General features: G+C 38.7%; 2 protein-coding genes across 5 annotated transcripts in view; both read right to left on the bottom strand.

Moving 5' to 3' along the window:
* LOC136675508 (eukaryotic translation initiation factor 4 gamma 1-like) overlaps positions 1–7,842 on the bottom strand; it is a 34,076-nt gene extending 26,234 nt beyond the window's left edge. For 3 of the 4 annotated variants that reach the window (XM_066652062.1, XM_066652063.1, XM_066652065.1), the window contains exons 1-6: positions 7,414–7,842; positions 2,779–2,857; positions 2,246–2,364; positions 1,595–1,678; positions 1,350–1,382; positions 505–525 (exon numbers count right to left, since the gene is read on the bottom strand). In XM_066652062.1, the coding sequence (XP_066508159.1) occupies positions 505–525; positions 1,350–1,382; positions 1,595–1,678; positions 2,246–2,320 (213 nt within the window). In that variant the 5' untranslated portion in view covers positions 2,321–2,364; positions 2,779–2,857; positions 7,414–7,842. The remainder of the gene's footprint in view (positions 1–504; positions 526–1,349; positions 1,383–1,594; positions 1,679–2,245; positions 2,365–2,778; positions 2,858–7,413) is intronic. The other variant, XM_066652064.1, reaches the window with a different exon arrangement.
* A 5,645-nt stretch (positions 7,843–13,487) lies between these two features.
* Positions 13,488–21,125, bottom strand: part of LOC136675790 (serotransferrin-1-like) — an 11,310-nt gene continuing 3,672 nt past the window's right edge. Inside the window, exons 5-16 of the mRNA XM_066652540.1 lie at positions 20,974–21,103; positions 20,835–20,887; positions 20,275–20,595; positions 19,378–19,544; positions 18,462–18,558; positions 18,341–18,361; positions 17,696–17,857; positions 16,836–16,989; positions 16,424–16,491; positions 15,758–15,942; positions 14,810–14,996; positions 13,488–13,711 (exon numbers count right to left, since the gene is read on the bottom strand). Coding sequence (XP_066508637.1) covers positions 13,665–13,711; positions 14,810–14,996; positions 15,758–15,942; positions 16,424–16,491; positions 16,836–16,989; positions 17,696–17,857; positions 18,341–18,361; positions 18,462–18,558; positions 19,378–19,544; positions 20,275–20,595; positions 20,835–20,887; positions 20,974–21,103 — 1,592 coding nt within the window. The 3' untranslated portion in view covers positions 13,488–13,664. The remainder of the gene's footprint in view (positions 13,712–14,809; positions 14,997–15,757; positions 15,943–16,423; positions 16,492–16,835; positions 16,990–17,695; positions 17,858–18,340; positions 18,362–18,461; positions 18,559–19,377; positions 19,545–20,274; positions 20,596–20,834; positions 20,888–20,973; positions 21,104–21,125) is intronic.

Below are 21,125 nucleotides of genomic sequence, written 5' to 3'. Positions count from 1 at the left end.
ACTCCTGCAATAAAGTCAAAGCGACACCAGACGCAAGTTCTCTTTTCACTTGTAACCAGAACTGATTACACAATAGATGCACTGACTCAGCAAAAGATATCACACTTCTTGCAACAAGTGAAAAGACCTTATCTTTAGCACAAGTACTCTGTACTAAAGTTCCTTAGTTCCTTCTCAAGAGGAGGATTATAATGCACCTTATTTCATGCTCCAGATCCCATACTTCTATCTCAGCATGACTAAAATACCTTGTACCTTCAATATAACTGGAAGTGGTTCAAAGGAATTTGATATTCCAGTGATAAAAGGAACATTTAATTCCCTACGAATTAACCACCATGTGCTAGCCTTTACAGCTGGTCCAAATTCAGCTTTACAATTACGAATCCAAAAACCATTATAGCCCAGCTATTTTTACAGTTCTAGCACCACCATGCTGCAGAGAAAGACCATGGCATGCCCAAAACAGACCAAAATACTGATCACCCAAGAGAGAAAAGTTACCTGCAGTGACCTGAATCCCCCCTTCAGCAGCACCACACACCAGACGAGAGAGAGGAGAGAAAGAGGGAGCAGGAGAAAGGAAGACACGGAGCAGCAGTTAATACGTTAGCAGCAGCACAAAGCAAGATGTGCAGTTTTGGTGAAACTAGCCAAGAAAGAGACAGTGGAAATACAAAAATGTAGAAGAACACAGGAGAAAACAAACAGGAGAATCAGAAAAAGCAAATGGAGCTCCAATTTAAAAAATATAATAATCCTAAAGTAGTCTCCTTTTATTTTATTATGTGGTGTATAATTAAAGCCACTGTCCCCCAGTTTAAGTTTTACCTTTTTTTCCTGTAAATATATGACAAATCTTAAAACTGCCACAAGCACATGACTTATAAAGTAATGCAATTTAAGATGTCCAAAGGTCCACTGCCACTCAGGATTAAAAGGAAGTGTCAAATTATATATTGATTCAATGAGACATCACCAAGGCATTTTAAACTAATAAATGAATGAAATGTCCTTTAGGATGAATTTAGCGTAAATTTTTCTACCCTCTTCCAAAAGTTACATAGTCCAGTATCTGCAGTGCTGAGCCCATAATAGCTATGAGGGGCCCTCTATTCTCTCTATTACTGCCCAGTGGAGCATCACACTGATTTTGAAGCTATAATTTTAAGGTAAAAATACTACCTACTACTACCTTTAATGCTCTTTCTTAAGTACAGGTAAACGTGCTGAAATTATGGTCCTAGGCTGAAGCCTGCTTATGTATTCCTCAGAGACACACGAGAAACTTAGTGAATGATTTTTAAAAGAGGAAGCCTCAGAGGTTTGTCAGTGAAGAAAGTTAGTACCTGTTGATGTAAATCACGCGGGCCCGGGGGAAACTGGCATGACAGCAGGAGAGAAATAAATAAATGAAGAGGCAGAAGGACAGGGCCCGAATTTGCATGCATACACACTGTCACATTTAAACACAAACACTTATCTCTGGAACACACTTAACACAGGAAGCAAACATTAGAACGGACACTCAGTTTAGCCCCAAGAAAGCTGTGAAATCAAAAGTAGTAAATAAATAAATTTGTGTTTTAAATACCTGTCTGGGCTGCGGTGTGGAGTTCATTTGTGGAGGTGGAGGAGCAAAAACCACTGATGGAGGCTGACCAGGCGGAAACGCAGCCTTCAGATGGAAGAGAAAATTAAGAGTTATGAAGGTGAATTTTTGAAAGATTAGATTACGTTTATTGTTTTTGAGTTGGTCTAACAAGGAAATGGGAACCAGTGACAGGGTCAAAAGCTCCCAGAACTTCTTGTGTGTGGGAATGAAGCCAGAATCTCACCCCTTTCTATCAGAGCAGCATTAACTTAGCTTTCCTGTAGAATATGACCAGACAGACCCACCTTGAGCTCCCAGGACATCCTTCACTTGAGCACTTTTGGTAAGTAAAACAAGTCACTACACTCTAGTTTGCGTTTCTGTAACAAAACCTTCAAACATGATCGCACTCTAGTGGCTGGACCCACTATGGAGCATAAACTGCAGTAATTTGACAGCAATTTGATTCTTCATCTTCTGAGTTGGACTTCAGAGAAAGAAATGTAACAATAAATCACTTTAAATTGTTGGCTCTATTTATTTATTTATAAATCCTTGATTTTCTATGATCCTTGAAGGAGTGTTGAAACAGTCTATCAACACACTGTACAGTAAGAGAATTAAAAGTAGGTATTTCCTGGTATGTGTTACCTGTGTCAGTCCAGGTGAAGGTGAGGGATGGGGGACAGATGGGGGTCCGGCTAGAGGCTGCGGCGGTTTATTCATTTCCTGTGGTTCTGCATGAGGAGGGCCTCGGACCTGCTGCCAAACTAAGAAAACACAGCACGGTCAACACCAACACACATGAACAGGAGATTAAACTTAACACACCACCCAACAATCTCTGAAGAGGCACGTTACCACTTTTAGGTAGGTTATTTTGTTAATAGCAGTAATTATTTTAAGTGTGATGTTAACATTAAGGCCTGATTTTCTGAAGTGGTTGCAATTCTAAACATGGACTAATTTCCCTTTAGCTGAAAATGCTGTATAGTATTAGGCTTAATACATTTATATATTTCCAACATTTTGAATGTTTAGATGAACAGTGAATTTCTTCTTCCTGTTCCATATCCATTACACAGCGCAAATGATCAAAATGGTTCTTCCATAGAAAGACAGGGACAACAAATATGAACCAAGCTCCTGTTTCCCACATTAATAATAAATGTTAACAGTGTTACCTCTGAATCTGTTGTAAACCTGTCTCTCTGTTCTGACTCTCAGGCGGCTACTTGTGCAGGTTCTCCCTTCAAACTAAACCTGGACAGATGGGAAAGAGGAAAAGAAAAGCATAAACATCTGGAATTTCACTGTTAACCCTATTTAAAAAATGCAAAACGAACAAAGAAAAAAAAAATTATTTGTCTGAAGCTTTATCTCTGTCTCAACATTTGAGTGTGTTGTAGGTGTAACATTCTAAAATTGTTTGTAATTACAAAATAACAGTCAGTTGAGTAAAAACACTGAACATGTTAAGATAATTAACATCAGATTGTGGAATTTACTGCATCTTAGAAAATGTCCTAACATCTCTGGAAATTGCATTTGAGGAGCTCAAATAAATTAACAACTTTAACGCTGATAAAGCATTTTCTCAGTTTGACCATTCAACCCATCCTCCGTTTCTCAGGCTGAAGCCCAAATCTGATAAAATCCATAACAAACACTCCAGTTCAAATACAGCTTTTCTAATCACACCTACAGCAGAGCCCACACTACAGTGTCCAGTAGAGAACTGAGGATTAATCACTGAGCAGCAAACTGACAAAAGCAACAGCAATGTGTAAAACTCTAGCTCCACAAAGAAGGATTTCTCAGTTCAAGCAAATAACTTAAGACCTAAAGAAAGCATTTCCAATATGTAAAGCACTGAGGAGCATACTTATCGCATAATAGTTAAACTGGGGTTTTAGTTATCTAGCTAACTGAGAAATCCTACTTTCTGGAATACTCCCCAAATACCCTTCAAGTGTCGTCTCACAAAGCACAACCTCTTCCTTAATGAAACCTTTAACCTAAATTCAAGCCAGTCCAACAGAAGGTGGTGTGAATTATATTTATACTCATGCCTTGGGCTAAAATAATCCAGCTAACCATTTGTTAAATACCCTCTTCCTAATAATATTACCTAACTAATTTTACTTACAAAAATAATTTAATTAGTAGAAAAATGTTTTGATGTAATTAAGTGCCATTCAACATTTGATGCAACAAAAGTTTGAGTTAAGTCCTGAATAAAATATTATACACAGTGAAATAGTGTTTAACAGCATGAAACACTGCTGTTAGTTGATGTACTCTGTGTGCGCATAGCAGGAGTCGGAGGGTGGAGGTCCACACTATCTTCTGACTACAGTAAACCCCACCCTCAAAACTTTGAGACAGAGGCTATTCCTGCATCTGAAACTCATCAGGCAACGAACACAGATCTCAGTAGAACTAATCACCATCAACAATCCAGTAACACCAGAGAGGAACAGGACAAGACCTGAACTAAACCCATCTTTAAAAGGTGCCATACTGCTCCCTTTCTCTAAGAGGGAACACAGTTCTGGTTCTAAATGAAATATCTGTGATCTATTTTTTTCTCAAAATCCCACAGTTGCATTCTCCCCCTATCTGAACAGCCCAGTTCCTTTAAATGATAATGAGCAGCTTGCTATTTACCCCGACCCAAGCGCACAGCAGCGAGGAGCAACAGAAACAGCTCTGGTTTTTAGCTGTTTTCGCTAGGTTCTTCATCTCCATTTTCTTTCAGTGCTCTGTGTCCGTTTTGCTGAGTAGGGTCCAACGTGGGTCCAACGCTGTGATTGGACAGACTCAAACGAGGGGGCTTTCACACCACCGCACGTATGTCACAATATTATGATATAGACCAACCTCTCTCAATAGTGTGAGGTGATATTACTGCCGTAAAGTCCAGTTCCGACAACAGAGACAGCAGCTGTATCTGTGTTTATTTGTTTATCTGAGAGTGAAAGGTTATGGAGTCAAGAACTGTCTGACCCTCATGACCCTAAACACAAAAGAAAAGATCTCCCTCTCCACTCTGAGCTCTCAGATCCCAACAGATGGCTAATGAAGACTCTGAAGATGAGACAAAGGCCCTCCTGAATGAAAGGAGAAAGAAGAGGAGAAGCAGTGGAGAAAAACATCTCCTGCTCAGTTTCGATCAAGATTCAAAAGGAATTCCAACAATTTAACTACATTTTGGCAACAAAAATTATCCTTCAAGAATGGTCCTGATGCTCAGTGACAAGCAGTGGCTAGTGGGGTCCCATAGCACTGAGCTGTGAAGTAGTGAAACTGTGTTCTCTGGAGTGACAGAGCTCCATCTAATACTTCTGGGATGAGTTGGAGTGCTGTTTCTGGAGAAGAATTTATCCTCCATAATCAGCTCCTGACTGTTGTGATGTTTAAGAAGCTGAATGCCATCCAATTCTGACCAAAAGGTTCCAAAATCTAGTGTAAATCTGGACAGAGTCTGCGATTGTAAAGTGTAGTGCACTCATTCAAATACAGCTCAAAGCAATTCAGATAATCATCAAACTGCACAGAGCTGGCATGACAAGTTAAATCAATGATATATATTTTAAATATATGTACAGTCAGTTTTCAGTGCGTTGCCCGAATCAGAAAAAAAATGAGATAAAACGAGCCCGCCAAACCTCGTCTGAGTCTGTCCAATCACAGCACTAGAGCACAAACAAGGTTAAACACAGAAAAACAGACAATGAGCGCAGAGAAATATGAGCACTGAGTAAAACAGAAAACGAGAATAGAGAACCAATCGAATGATTAAAAACCAGAGCTTCTGCTCCTCATTTTCTCACTGTGAACAGCGAGTGGATCATCATTTAAAGAACCATTCTGAACAGGGTTGTTTAGACGGGGAGAACGCTGCTGTGTTTTATCCTTGTGGTATTTTGACTTCAGGACTTCACAGACGTGTCATTAAGACCCATAACTGTTCAATTGATGAAAGTAAAAATAGGTTCTTTTTAAATTGTCAGAAAAATTAACTCAAGATAAAATATGGAGATCCACATTAAACATGTCAAATGTAAAGAAAAGTCAGTATTGTTTGTAATTAAATACAGTATTCCATTTCTTCAGCAGATATTTCTGACCACGATGAGTCAGTTCTAAAGCTGCTCATCATCATCAACACAGATGAGCCAAACACCATTGTGTTTGGAGGATTTTTTGTGCCCAAGACTTACTCAACAATTCAGAGCACAAAGGTAGGCCTAAATGTGATGATTTAAAAAAAAATAATAATAAATTAATTAATTAAAAAATATATATAGTAAAAGATTTAAGTTGAACCTAAAATTATCAAAAGCTCAGAAGCCAGGCCTTCTTTAATACAAAACCAAGAGTTTTAAAAATGTTTTATTTATATATATGAAATTAGAGACTTAAATCTAAAATGTATTCTGACAATAGAGCAATGTTTAATAACGCAAAGAAACAGGAAGATGCCACTGAAAGATTAAAAATGAATAAACTAGTAGACTGATAAAAATGGGAGAAGCCGAACAAGCCACTCCAAAGGAGCTGCTCACCAAACAATTATATTTAAACTTTATGTAACGTGCGATTTAGGCATCAATGTTTTGGTGTAAAAGGTTTCATTACTGAGCTACATAAGCATCGTATATCCAGTTGTGCACCGTAAGGCACCAAAACAATTACGGGTTACAACGTAAAATTGTAAATGTTTGAAAATTTGGGTGCACTTCTCCTTTAAAGCGCACACTCGCCCTCACTCACTTGGCTGCTAGCTTCGGCGGCTAGCTGCCATATGGCAGCCGTGAACTCGACGGTCCACCTTAAATCTAGCAGTGAATATGCGCAAACTCCGGCGACTTTTAAGGTGGACTGGATAGTTAGAGCAAGGACCCTTCGGAAAAACCAACTTCATCCTCAAATTGTTTAAATTCCATAAACAAAAATATCTCGTTTTAAAAAGTAAATGTCTCTTATTTAAAACGGCAGTGGACGGATTTAATCAAGAGGGCAAAGTTTAACAAAACATTTAATCAAATAGTGACTTCTAATAGTTAATATGAGGCCTGCGGACCAGGCCTGAACACCTCAGGTTACAGTACATTTAAAAACCAGCATTAGAGCTCAAGTAAAACAAACAACACAATCACAGGCAGAAACAGTCATATTTTCCCTTACATTAATTTGAGCAGTTTAAAATGTATGTTATTATTCCACTTTCAGCTTGAAAGGCACTTTTTGATGGCTGGAAAGCTCTGGCCAATATATTAAAGCCTTTAAAACTCAGGTTTAAAGAATTTAACCGCATAAGAGAAACCAGTTTAGAAGCAAACGTTGCTCCTGTATTAAATTCAGTGAACGCTTTAGCCAAAGTTAATCATTAATAAGTTAATAGATCTGTAAATGTTTGTAAAAGCCATATGTGGAGCTTCTTCAACCCCTAACCTACACATTTTAACAGCAAGCAATGGCTCGCCTATATAACAAATACTAAAACAGAACAAAGAAAAGCGCTGTAATAAATAAATAAACAACAAAAAAAAAACAGTTAGAATAGAGTTAAAGCCTCAAGGACGTGGACACCGAGCCACAGAGAGACGAAAAGCCCCCAAACTACCAGTTTAATCAGGATAAACACACAGTATACAACCTCCACATTCCAGCTCAAGCAGAAGAGTGTGGTGTCTAAGGGGATATCGATCCCGATTCTGATCAGACTGATTGATTGCCTGAGACACACTGATCAGGCCTGGTCCTCATGGTGATAGAGAAGGAGCTTAGCGTTTGGGATTAAGATTACTCACCTCTCTGAGTTGTGGACACTCGTAGACGCTTCAGACCGAGAAAGCCGTGTGTTTAAAATAATATATTTGTTAAAGTTTCCCTTTAATCTGAAAGTCTCCGTTTCCCGATGACAGCGGGCGGGTCGAGGCGCTAAGAACTGCGGTCACTTCGTCTCTATGATCGCCTCCATCCGAGGCTTTAAAAGTGTTTTTTCCGCGGTGAAAGTGATTAAATACAACCGTGAGAGGGTTCACTCTCTCCGTGCGGGTCTACACATAGAGGCCCGGCACTGCGGATCCATATTAAAGGCGCGGATGGAGTCGGATTTCTTTACCGGTTTTAGCTGTGTGTAGTTTTTATTCGTGGAGCGGCGTTTCTCGGTGCTGCGCCGCAGAGCGACACCCGCTACACAGCGCACTCCCGCGGCACACAAAAACACCGCAGCCGCCAAAATCTGCACCAACTCAGGACCTTCTCAGGAGGCTTAGGAACTGCCTGATCTAATTTCACAGAATTTAGACATCAAATAAAACCAGAAACGTTCTTTTCTGAAGATAGCATGTTGCTAGAACATTCCTGGCAAATGGTGAACTGCTACTGCTTGGTCATTAGGGTGAACATTATTTGCTCAGTAGATACTAACGTAGATAGGGTGGTTGCTATGTTGGTTACTATGGTGGTTGGTATAATATTTTAGGTGGTTACAAGGGTATTTCTGAGTGGGTGCTATAGTTTTGCTATGGTGATCCTAAGTAGTTGTTATGTTATCCCTGAAAGTTTATTTAAACTTTTTTTAGTTGTTGCTATTGTGGTTGCTAGTATTTGAGATAGTTGGGCAAAGCTGTGTTGTTAAGGTGTTTTGGGTCATTGCTGTGGTGTCCCACTTTCATAAACTACAGTTTCATAAGGCAGTCAAGAAATATAAAACACAGCATAGCGGTTTACTGAAGTTTAAAGGAACTGTAAAGGCTGCTATCATCAAACAAATATTATTACATTGAAATAATAAAAGTGGACAGAAATTATATTTGAGTTATTAAATCAATATCAGAGCCCCTGCCCCCAAAAAATAAATAGAATAAAATAAGCTGTATTTATCAGTATACACAGTACAGTGAAATTCTGTATAGTACTTCTCCATTCAAAGACTTAACAATACACTGGCTTAAAACATTCCGTTCAATGTTAGCAGCATTATGACTGCTGCATAGGTCCTTAAGGGTTTGGGTAGGGGTGTACCAAGGGAGTGATGGATGCCACAATTCAGGGAAAAAACTGTTCCTCAGAGGGCTAGTATGAGCTTTTACTGTCCTGTATCTCAGCCCTGAAGACGTCTGTGTCCTGGGTGCGTGGGGTCTTTGGTAATGTTGCTGGCTTTCTTCTGGATGCAGCTAGCATACACTGAGTCTAGGTCTGGAAGCAATCATGTGATCCTCTGTGCAGCTTTCACCAACTGGGCCAGGTCCTTCCTGCCCTTTACTGTACAGCTGGCATACCAAACAGCCATGATGTCAGATGCTGTCAATTGTGCTTTTTTAAAAGTTCACTAGTAGATGCGCGGGGTATGGCCTGAGTCTTTGCTGGGCTCTTTTCACAAGGTCGGAGGTGTTCAGAGCCCAGGTGGGGTCAGCTGTGATGTGGAGTCCCAGGTACTTAATGTTGTCCACACACTCCACTTCCTTCCCATTTATAAATAAATAAATAAATGTGGAATTATGATACCCTTTCAATTTTACATGTGCTTACATGTGTTTAGAAGCGCTTGTCTTCTCATTTAGACTGCTGCAACACACTGCTGATATCACTGTCGAAAAACCCATAATAGAATATGCAGTTTAGAATACTGTAGCTGCTAACAAATCCAAAAAAGAGAGAGCATATTACACCTGTCTCACCATCATTACATTGTTGAGCTTAGAATGCATTTCAATTTACTTGTATTGTCCGGTAAGCCATGATTAGCACACATGTACCTCATGTCTTAAGATTATTAAATGTAGACCAACTAAATTTCCCGGTTCTGTAGTCAAGTCTATCTGTAACAGCATTATTTTACTACACGTGAAGGACTTATCATCCGAAGATTGCCAATTTGATTTCTGGTGATGCCACTGTCCAAGGCCAGAAGCTTAGTAAAAAGTATCTTTAATGTTACTCACATCTGTTGGGTTCTGTGACATATTTGGATAATTTGGATTCTCCTGCAAGTATGTTGTGCTGTGTTACCAGCAGTTTGAAAAGAGGTGGTGGCTGTAATCACGTGGCTCGGAGGATGCACACTTGCATTCACCCTAACAAATTGGTGGCTCTCATAGCTGACTCAGGGACCAGTCGAGGTATTAACATGGAAAGGTATTGGCATCTTACGCTCGGGTGACAGTGACAACGACATCTTACCTAAACGTTAGGGTAAGACCATGTAGGAGAACTGATTTCAAAAGAAAAGCCACAAGTCATCAAGATATCAAGACATTTCAAAATAAATGCTCTTCAATGATCACATTTCTGTTGATTTTATACCAAATTTATTAAAGAGAACCAGGAGATTTTTGATACACCGGTTATTACATTTTTTTATCCATTATATTAATCCCTTCTATATGAATATTAAAATTTATAGATAAGATATATATTCATTGTTCCATAATAAAAAAACCATGAGGGGGGAAATTATGTTTATAAATTAATGGTCAATTCAACAGAGATTGTTTGTGAAATGCAGAAATTTTAACTGTGAGTTTGGAGATTTAGTAGGGACATTTGAATAATAAATGAAGACCACCAATCTTATTAAACATTAGATTAGGAATAATATACCAAGTACATAAGGGATTCTTTAAGCAAATTTCAATCCAGTTAATTTTGATTTGGTTAATAGTTGTAAAATCAGTCACATTAAGACCTCCATATGACAGTTTTTCATCATATTTTTTGATTAGATGTGCTCTATTTTTTCATATGAAATTGAACAACATCCTGTCTAGAAGGTCAGTTGTTCATTTAGGGACCTCTAGTGAGGAGAACAAATAAGCAGCCCTGGAAAGACCTTCTGCTTTGCTAAGAAGCACTCTGCCATGTATAGACAGAACCCTAGTTAACAAAATATTAAATCTTTTTTGTATCTTTTTTATAATATCAGAATAGTTTTGTTCACTTCTAGTTTTCTTATTGAGAGAAATAACAATTCCTAAATATGAAATAGTTTTCTTAACAGGGATATCAGCAATTAAATTTATGTAATTATCCTTTAAAGAAAACACTCACATTTGTTTAAATTGAGATATAAGCAAGATTTAAGAGTACTGGCAATTTCAAATGTATAATTTAAAAATAAAGTTGTATCATCAGCTAGTTGAAAGATTTTAATCTCTCTGTCACCAATACGAATTCCCTTAAAGAAGCTTTGTTCAATTAATAATGCAAGAACTTAGAGCGAATAGGGTAGAGATTAACAACTATTGGGGCTGTCAGGCCACCTTGACGAATACCTCTTTTTAATACAAAATTTCATTACATAGCTTAACTGAACCGCTTGATATCATTATAGAGGGTTTTCACCATTTGAATAGAAGTCTTTCCTAAATTGAAAATTTGCAATGTATCAAAAATAAAGCTGTGATTTAAGGTATCAAAAGCTTTATGAAAATCTAAAAACCGAATATATAGGTCATTAACTAAAAACTCTCAATAATAAGATCCAACATTAACCGGATATTGTTTGATATGTGGCGTTCTTTTAAGAATCCTTTCTGGGATTCACTATTAATATTATTAAGACCGGATTTGAATCTCAAAGCTATAACAGAAGCAATCATTTTCTAATCATTGTTCAGCAAAGTAATAGGACGCCACTTTTCTAGCAACAGAAGATCTTTTTTTTTTGGTTTAGGAATCAGGGTGACTCCTTGAAGAGTTTATAAAATTCAGAGGTCATCATCACCAAAAGTAGGTCTGAGTCACAGTTAAACAAAAGGCAAATTTATTGTCACTTAGGAAATCAATAAGACAACTTGTTCAGGGGTGTCCAATCTTTGCATAAAACTGACAAATAAAAGATATTTAGGGGAAATCTGGATTATGTATGGTTAGAGTTGCGTGTGATATGTTATGAGGCTAATTCAGAAAGTCATAATGTCTTGGTTGAAATGTCAGCTTTCAAGTACCTGATATGTTGTAAACTGTGCCAATGTGATGTACCACCTAGATACTGGCACCTATAAATGATTTTAGTTCTTTGGTTTATGTGCTGACACGCACATTTATCATGCTTGTAGTTATAGCTTGTAGTTCAGTGGTCCATGAACACAGTAACATTGAGCTATGGGATGCTATGTTAACATGCCACTTGTTTGGCTTTAAGGTCCATTTACTAGCATTTAAGGCCCCTACGTTTAGCTAGCATATGGATGTGTATATATAAACATCCAAGTGCTGTTAAAAGTAGGCTACAATGTCACAAAAGAAAAAAGTGGCACATGCTACGGTCACCGTATGTAAGATGCCTACGTCAATGGCATATGCCACTGTCCCCCATACGTAAGATGCTGATGCCATTTTATTATTGCCTCTCCGAGGGACTCGTAGCTCTCCACGTGGAACAGGTGACAACTACTGACCGGGGAGAAAATTGGACTTAAATATGGATTGACATTTCAGTACATGTGAACATTTTACATATTTTAACAAAAATATATTTTTTGGTTTGTATTTTATTTAGATTTTGTTTTCGGGGATTGTTCTCTCCGCTTTGGTATTTGGTATTATTTTATTAAGCCAGTGTTGTGAACCACTTTGAGATACTGCAAGTGCTATTTAAATAAATGTATTATTATTATTATTATTATTATTATTAATTCAGCTCACTGGCAGCTATTTAGTTAGTATGTCAAATATCATTTGAATAATTCGACTTAAATTAATAAGGAAAACGATTAAACGATTTAATTTTTGTAAAAATAATTATCTGACTTAGACGCAGCTGAATCTAAACGTCTTTTAAAAGAGTTTTAAAGATAGAAAAAAAACCCCGCTATAATCTGGATTAATGAAAAAAAAATTATGGGTAGATAAGAACGGGCACTGTTTCGGGTCTCTGTTAAGGACCCGGGTTGAGGGTGCAGAATTTATCATTCACCAATTACATCACAACACCAATGAACCCTCAGCGTCAGAGTCACGTGATGCAGGGGCTGCGAGGCAAAATAAAAGTAATTATTTTCTTTCTTTTTTTTTTTTTTTTTGAAAGAATAAGTACTCTGCAGATACATTAAGGTAAAAGGTAATTAATGTAATGTGTAATGTAAAGTTCTTATTAAAAGATTTTTATCAATTTAAAGATAAAAAAAACAACTAAAGCTGCAGGGACACTTTACCAAAGATGAATATATTAATTATGTTTATTTATAACATTCATTCTTTGTCTGTAACAGCTTATCCAGTTCAGGGTCACAGTGGGTCAGGAGCCTACCCAGAATTACTGAGTGAATAGCAGGAACACAGCTTGGAGGGGGCCCTGTATATTTTACCATATTTAAAATATCAAGATTCTTTGAATAAAGTCCAAGTATCTATTGCTCTCTCTTCTGAAAACCAAGTTTTTAACCTTGATAGCATGTCAGCTAGATGATGTATTAAAACCTAATGTCTACAAGGCAGATATAGGGTTACATCTCAGACACATTTAACTTGATAAGGGATTATTATCTTGGAAATAACCTATACATCTTTAAAGAGAAGTGTTTTTAGGCTAACTGAAACCAGCATGGGCTTGAATAGCTTAAAAACGTCTGGCCTCAATTTCAGTTTAATTTCAGGTTGGAAATTATTCTGTTTACATTTTTGAACATGAAATTTTATAAAATAAATAAATCGCAAATTAAGGCCAAATAAAAGACTTATTTTAAATTATTTGAGAATTTTCACTTGCTACTAATTCTTATATGCATATGAGCTCAATGGAGCTCAATGGTATAATGGTTATGTCCACATAACCATTATAAACATTTTATTCACCAGGGATGTCAAAGAAACTTAAGTAAAACAATCAGCTGCACACAGCAGTATCACAGCGAAATAAAAGAAAGAACACAATATGTATTTTGTAACATCTTTATTTGAAACAGCTCTGCAGAAAAACAACAGAAGGCTGGGGACATAGTGATGTCTCCAGTAATGTCAAAGTAAAGAGAGGCAGGTAAAGTCAGGAGAGGTGAAAATCAGCTCAGACAGGTGTGTGTATGTGTGAAGGTGCTGCCAAAAGTGTATGGATGCTCTATGCCTTCTGCTGGCATGAGTGGAAGGTGCAGGCCTTCTCCAGATCTGTGAAAATAAACAGAAAGTGAAATAAGGCCTTGCTGTGTGTATTAGGAACAAATACGGTGAATGGCCACTTTATCAGAAACCCCTCCCCTGTTGGTGTACACTTAGAGACTGTGGCCCATCTGCTGGTGCCTGATTTGAGTGGTTGGTGTGGCATAGCCGAAAAACACGGCTACTCTCCAAGAGCCTTAACACTACATTGGCCTATATCTCTGACATGGCTGAAATTGTAAGTCACTGATATAAATAGGCCAAATAAATAAAAATACATAATAAAAAAAATTATAATCCTTCATTAATGACCAGTTTATGACCACAGAGTCCAAGTCTGTTCCTTCTACTCTTTTGGGAAGGAATTAGAACAGATATTTGAACATTGCCTAAAATATTTGATGGCATTCAGCCACATAAACAGCTGGATAACAAACATCACTTCAACTTGTACCAAAAGTATTGGATGAGGCTCCATCTCTCCACAGAACTCACTGCTCCACAGACCAATGCTGGGTTTATCACCCTCTAACCCATGATTAAATGGCCACTGACGAAACAGATGTACAGTACTCAGCAGTACCTGTGTCTTAAAAAATATCAACACTATAAATATTATTTTAAAGTAATTTAACATCTGTTTAGCACAGTGCTTGTACAAATTATATATAATTACAATAAATGCAAATTAATAACTACAGTAAAATTTTATTTTCTAAAAAGTTGTAGCTGTATTGTGAGTGAATGTGAAGAACAAAGTTTGTTTCCAGATGTTCTCTTTGATCATATGTATATGTTAAATCAACATCTGAGTTAACACATTTATTTATTTACAGCTAAAACTAGGGATTAGATGATAACTTCAAATAATACTGGACGAGGACAGATGTGAAAAGGGTTAAACCAACACCACACACACACACTCATAGGAATAATGGGGGTTGATTTACTCCAATATTAGGAGGATTATTTACTTGAATTCTTTTATTTATTTATTTATTTTGACCAAATAGATTTTCACTGCTGAGATAAGTAGCTTTTTAAAAATAAATTCTCATGTGCTTTTACAGTACTGTATTTGAACACTAAATCTATGAGATTTCGTACCTGAAATGCTGCTGGAGCACTGGCGGAGAGAGTCCATGATGGCTGAGTAGGTAGTGCCAAGGAAGTCTCTGTAGCTCTTTTTATTCGAAACCTCCAGAAGGCACTTGGTGGAGTCTTTGAAGAGCAGGTTCTTACCACCCTCTGACTGGAACATCTTAAACTGAGCATCAGAACCGCCAAACTTCACCTAAAACCCATAGGAGACAGGAACTTGTTAATTTCTGAAGTCACAACATTTCCCTCTGTCAGCATTTAATAACAGTTTTGAGACCAAAAACATGACTAATCTACGTTTAACACCTTTGCAGATGCTCTGACCATTCCAAATTCTGCTCTGAATTACCACTCACTCTCACTCAGACAAAAACACAGTGCCTCCAACAAGAAAGAATGCCTGTGCATCATTTTTTACAATGATAGGGGAGACATGGAGCACACACAGAACTCTGATTCTGCTCTGATTTATTTCACTCTGTGTACATGCACACACTGGGACTCCTCTATCATCAGGAGAAATTTAACAGTGCTTGTCCATTTCTAGCATGCTGATGTTATTATTAATTCATTCATTGGCTGTAACTGCTTATCCAGTTCCGGGTGACGGTGGGTCCAGTGCATACCCAGAATCACTGGATGAAGGCAAGAACACATCCAGGAGGTGTGTTGAGTAACCAATCCACCTACCAACATGTGTTTTTGGACTGTGGGAGGTAACCAGAGGCACACAGAATCACCCAGAGCTAAAGCACACAACCCCAGGACCCTGGAGCTGTGTGACAGCGGCACTACATGTTGCACCAATGTGCTGCCCCATTATAAATGAGTCAAAGGCATACATTGGTTACATGGGTGCTGTCCATTTTTTTTAAGAGGGTAGCGTGTTATTTTCCTTTTTGGTTATCTATTACCAACAGGGGGGCTATGTTTGTTGTTTTGCAATCTGTTTACCTGCTGCTCTTTGAGAACAGTCACTACTTCACTGCGAGACTCTGGACGAGTTACAACAGCATGAGCTGGAACCTCAGCCCAGTTACAGTTTTTGTAGTCTGAAACAGCAACAGGAGCAGGGCCCGTTGGACAGATCAGCTCAAAGTCTGAGGATTTCAGACCTGATGCCCACTGTGGACCTTTACCTACAAACAGAGCAAGAGACACAAGGGCTCTTTTAGCTTTTAGGACAAAACAAAATGAAATCTGTGACTACACTGAAAACAGGACCTCTCATTCAGTTAAAACAACTTAAATCTGGTCAATATCTCTAAAATTCTTCATTCTGAGATTAGGAGAAATAACATTATAAGATTATTAACTTATTTCTAGATATTTTCCATTATTTTAAGATAATTTTATATTAAGAAAAATGGTCTTATATGTCACTAGCAAATACAAGTCAAAGTTTCTGCCACTGGAAAAAACAAACAATAATATTATATGCTATAACTCTCTCATAAATGACAAAAATGAGAAATACTGATTAACAGATTTAAAATAATGACACTTATTATATTATTTTGCAGTGTAGTGCAGATTAACATTTGAATACAATGCATTACATACAATAGACCAGACAGTCATAAAAATGGTAAACAGGATTTAATAATGCCACAGATTTACCATCTGTATTTTCCTCCACTGTACTGTGCTTAACAAAGGCCACTTCACCACCACCCTCGGCCAGACAACTGGAAAAAGAGAGAAAGGCACTCAAACTCTAAACCATTAAATCGGACACAAGATTCAGACACACAACACAAGATGAGAACAGCCCTGTTCAGAATGACTGCTTTCAGCGCCTGTTCCTTTAAATGATAATGAGCCACTCGCAGGTCACCCCGACCCCGAGCGCACAGCAGTGAGGAGCGAGGAGCAGAAGCTCTGCTTTTAAGCACGTTTTCGCTTGGTTCTCTTTTTCTACTCACTGCTCTTATTTCTAAATGTACTGGATGAAGCTCAATCTCTCCAGAGCTGTATTCACCGATTTTAAATATTTTTGTATACATACTGGGACATTAACTGTAATTCATACCGGAAGGCTCCAGCATATCCGTAGTAAAGCTCCTCTGCAGTGGCTTTGCATTTAACTTCTTCACTGCCAACGCCTTTGCCACTTCCCGCACACAGAGCACAGAGATTGGACTTGGGGTCAGCTCCAGGAGCGCAGCTCTGACTGAAGAATTTCACTGTGGAAGAGTGGAGAGTTTCAGAAATACAAAATAAAAGCCATCAGATACTGTATAAGCAGTATACATGTAAACTGAATGTAGGTTAACTTGGCAATTCATTTTATTTGCTTTTGGATTACTTTATATTTTATATGTGAGAAGGTTTTACATATTGAAATCAAGAAACTTGACACTGTCAGATCAAAAACTTATTGCCATTTATGCTCATTACACACAGACCAATAGAAATGGTCTACTACTAATTAAAATACTGTTAGAGCAACTACACTCTCTTTAGCTACACTCTCTGTGATGGAACATTGGGATATGAGTAAACATGAGCTTACTCTCAGAAATCTGACTGTACTGTTTACATGAACACATGAATAATCACATAACTGCAGAAATCTGATTACATAATTGTATCATATTCTATATTAACTGTAGATTTTAAAGTTGTGTTGATTTCATTCGCCACATTTTATCTCCAGGATTTAGATTACAGATGTACCCCTCTCTTTCTGGAGAAGAGAATGTAATGAATCTTTAGGGAACACAACAGGACTTTAACACCACTGCTGTACCTTTAAAGGTACCTTTAGTGACAATAATGTACCTGCACAGTACTGTTTTTTTCCGAGATTGTATATACAAAAATACAAGGTCCTCACAGTCCATAAAGATAAAATTATGAGTAACTCAAGAGAAAGTGTGTGAAACTTACAGAAGTCGCACTCTCCTTTTTCCTTGTGAATGATGCCCAATGGGACATTCCAGCCGGCTGTGCGTCCCACACCCGTGTGGCACGACTTTTTACCTTTCAGAGTTTCCCATGTCACTCCAGAGCCTTTACGCACCACTGCCACCACGTAGTAAGTTGGGGTTTCTGAGGACAGACCAAATGATTAATCAGTTCTGTTAACCATTAAGCACACACAGCTTTCCACAACTTTCATGCATCGTCAATCAAAACCAAGCCAATACACCCATGTGTGCAGCTCAGTTTACAGTCAGAGACCTGCACCATCTGGAGAATGGCACTACACTAGGCTAGGTATGAGTACACATGCAGAACAAAAGAAATCAGGGCAAGGGAACACATATTAATCCAATTATTGGGTTAAAATCCAGCTCTATTAATCTGTTTTTTTTTTAAACATGATTCCTAGGCCTTAATCTTATCTTAAAAATCTGTGTATGCTGTTTATGGGACCTAACCTGGGTCACTCTAACAGCCCATTTACCAACCCACCCAGAGCCCATGGCCTTCTCTGACCCAGCTAGCCCATGTTCTAGCCATGTGTTCTGGCTGGGATGATGCCTGAGGGACCATAGAGAGAAGTTAAAGCCATGAGCATGCTGCACTCACCTTCTCCAGAAGTACACTTGGCTGTAGAAAGAGAAGAATAAGAAGGAAATGTCAGTCATCATGTCCAAGACAATTCAAACACAAATGATCACGTTTCTAGCCACTGTGGAATATTCCTCACATTCATCATACTGCTCAACCATGGCTGGCACCAGGCCACATTTCCCTGCAGAATAAACCTGCCCTCCGTCAATGGCCATGGCGTCTGCCTCTTTACGCTGAGAGAAAAAGAGAGGGGGGACAGAGAGAGAGAGAGAGAGATATGATTATTGGCATATTGGAAAGGGTAATACTTTTTCCAATGCAACCAGAGGCTCCAACGATTACCACACAATAAATAATAACTAATAATATATAGGTATTTCTCCTGTGATGTACAAAGGGGGGGGGGGGGCAGCCTTGGCCTAATGGTTGAAGGACTGGGCTTGGACCAGGAGGTTGCTGGTTCAAACCACAGGACCGGAAGGGACATCATAGTTGCAGTGCTTTTGAGAAAGGCACTGAACCTCTAAATGCTCCCTTGGCGCCGGGGATGGCTGCCCGCCACTCAGAGTGTTTCTTCACAGACCCTAGCGCACTGGTGCATGTGTACATTCACTGCCACAGATGGTTTAAATGTGGAAGACACATTTCGTTGTACGTTGTACAATGACAAATAAATGCACATTATCATTATTTGTGACCGGGAAGGCTTTGAAATTGAACTCTCCTAAGTTGCTGCTATGGTGTGGCTAAGTGGATGCTATAATGCTCTAGGTGGTTGCTCTGAACCTCTAGGTCGTTGCTATGGTCTTGCTTGGTGGCTGCTGTAGTATTTAAGATGCTTGCTACCATGTTGTTAGATGTTTGCTAGGCAATTGCTCGGTGACTGGTATAGTTTTTTTGATGGTTGCTATAGTCTTCCAGGTGATTGTGGCAGTGTGGTTGAATTGGTAGCACAAAATAATTTTTGGCCCAAAAATTGGCAGAAAACTATTAAAATTATTAATAATAAACAGTAAAGGGCTCATATCTGTTCTCATGAGGTGAAACATTACCATAATTTTTCTGATGCACTCATCCACACTCTGTCCATTCTGGCACTCAACACGTGCATTTCCACCGTCATCCACACTGTTGACCGTCCAGATGTCACACTTGGCTGTTTCAGCGTGACCCACGGCACACCATTTGATGGCTCGAGAGGTGCTGTCAGTGGTCAGCTCTGAGAAACAAGAGCAGATCTGTTAAAAACCCGAACAACAGACTAAACTGAGCGGCGTTAATCAGGAGTTTGTCACTTTACTGCTGTAACAGTCTCTACTCTTCTGGGAATATTGCTGTGAGAATTTGATTGCATTTTGCCAAAAAGGCATTAGTGATGTCACTGATAATTTAAGGCCCCATCACACAGAGGACTCCACTGTCCAGAGTTGGGCAAGTTTATACCAATTTAGCCGAATGTTGGCATTGGGTATGGTGACTTTAGTAACTATAAGATGAAAGACTACAGAATAACTAACACATACTGTGCAGAAACAGATGAGCTACTGCTTATGACTTGACATCTACAAGGTGGATGTCTAATAGAGTGGACAGTGAGCAGATTTTGAGTGTTTATAAACTTCAGCAACACTGCTTTGTCTAATCCACTTTTACCAGCGCAAAGCACACTAATTAAACATCCACAAACATGGAGATACATGGTTTTCTTTGTACATTGATGACATTAAGAAGCACTTTGTAGTTCTATAATTGCAGACTGTAGTCCATCTGCTGCTCTGCATACTTTTTAGCCCTGTTTCACCCTGTTCTTGTGGTGTATGAAAATTTCATAATGAATTGACCAATAAAAATGCTCCAAAATTATTCTGAATAAACTCTTTTTACATTGACTTCCACTGAAAATTAAGATTCCTTCTCTTGTGAATGTAAAACCAGTGTTTGGAGCTGACCTTTCTTCAGAGAGCGGATGGTGGACATGTATTCAGCTCCGAGGTACAAGAAGGAGTCGGTGGTCTCGGGAAGTGGCACAAGTTTTTTGGCGGAGTCTTTGAACATGAGGTTTTTGGCCGAGTAAGAGTCAGAGCTGAACATATTCGGCAGTTCTGTCATGTATTTAAGTAGAAGTGTAGTGATGCGTTTGGTCAGCTCCGGGTCTTTTCTGCTGACCACAGCGTGAGCAGGGACTCTGGCCAAGTGGCAGGTTTTGAACTCATCGATACTCTTCCTGGTGTCATCTAGACACAGGAGCTCATACTGGTCCTTCTCAGCAGCTGAAAACATCCAGAGAAGAAATTTACCATGTTTACATTGGAGGTTACATAAGTAAACAATCAAACAGTGGTGTAAACACAGACACCGGGATCATTTGAAATCTTTTTGGTATGGTTTCTAAATTCTCTGTAACAACCTTTAAGAATGTTTGTTGAAATATATGCTATATTAAACTATATTTTATTATGATGATCATTATTTCTGCTTCCTCTGGCAAACAAACTCTTACAGATCTCACCTGGGACAGTAAGGTGCTTCACAAAAGCGACATCTCCTTTTTCTTTCAAACACCTGTGGGAACATGTACACTCATGAAACGTGTCCTCTGGAGTGAAAGGTCCTGTCATTATCAGCACAGAATAGAGAGAGGTTCTCACTGGAAAGCTCCGTCGTAGTCGTAGTACGGCTCTTTGTGAGAGCGGGAGCAGTCTCCTTTGCACAGCTGACACAGCTCAGACCCTTTAGTAGCTCCGGGGACGCAGCTAGATGAGAAATATACCTTCACCGCTGCAGAAAAATACACCTCACA

This window comes from Hoplias malabaricus, chromosome X1 (genome assembly GCF_029633855.1).
Source record: "Hoplias malabaricus isolate fHopMal1 chromosome X1, fHopMal1.hap1, whole genome shotgun sequence".
NCBI lineage: Eukaryota > Metazoa > Chordata > Actinopteri > Characiformes > Erythrinidae > Hoplias > Hoplias malabaricus.
Note: the sequence above shows the minus strand (reverse complement) of the source record. Positions and strands in the feature narration are given on the sequence as shown.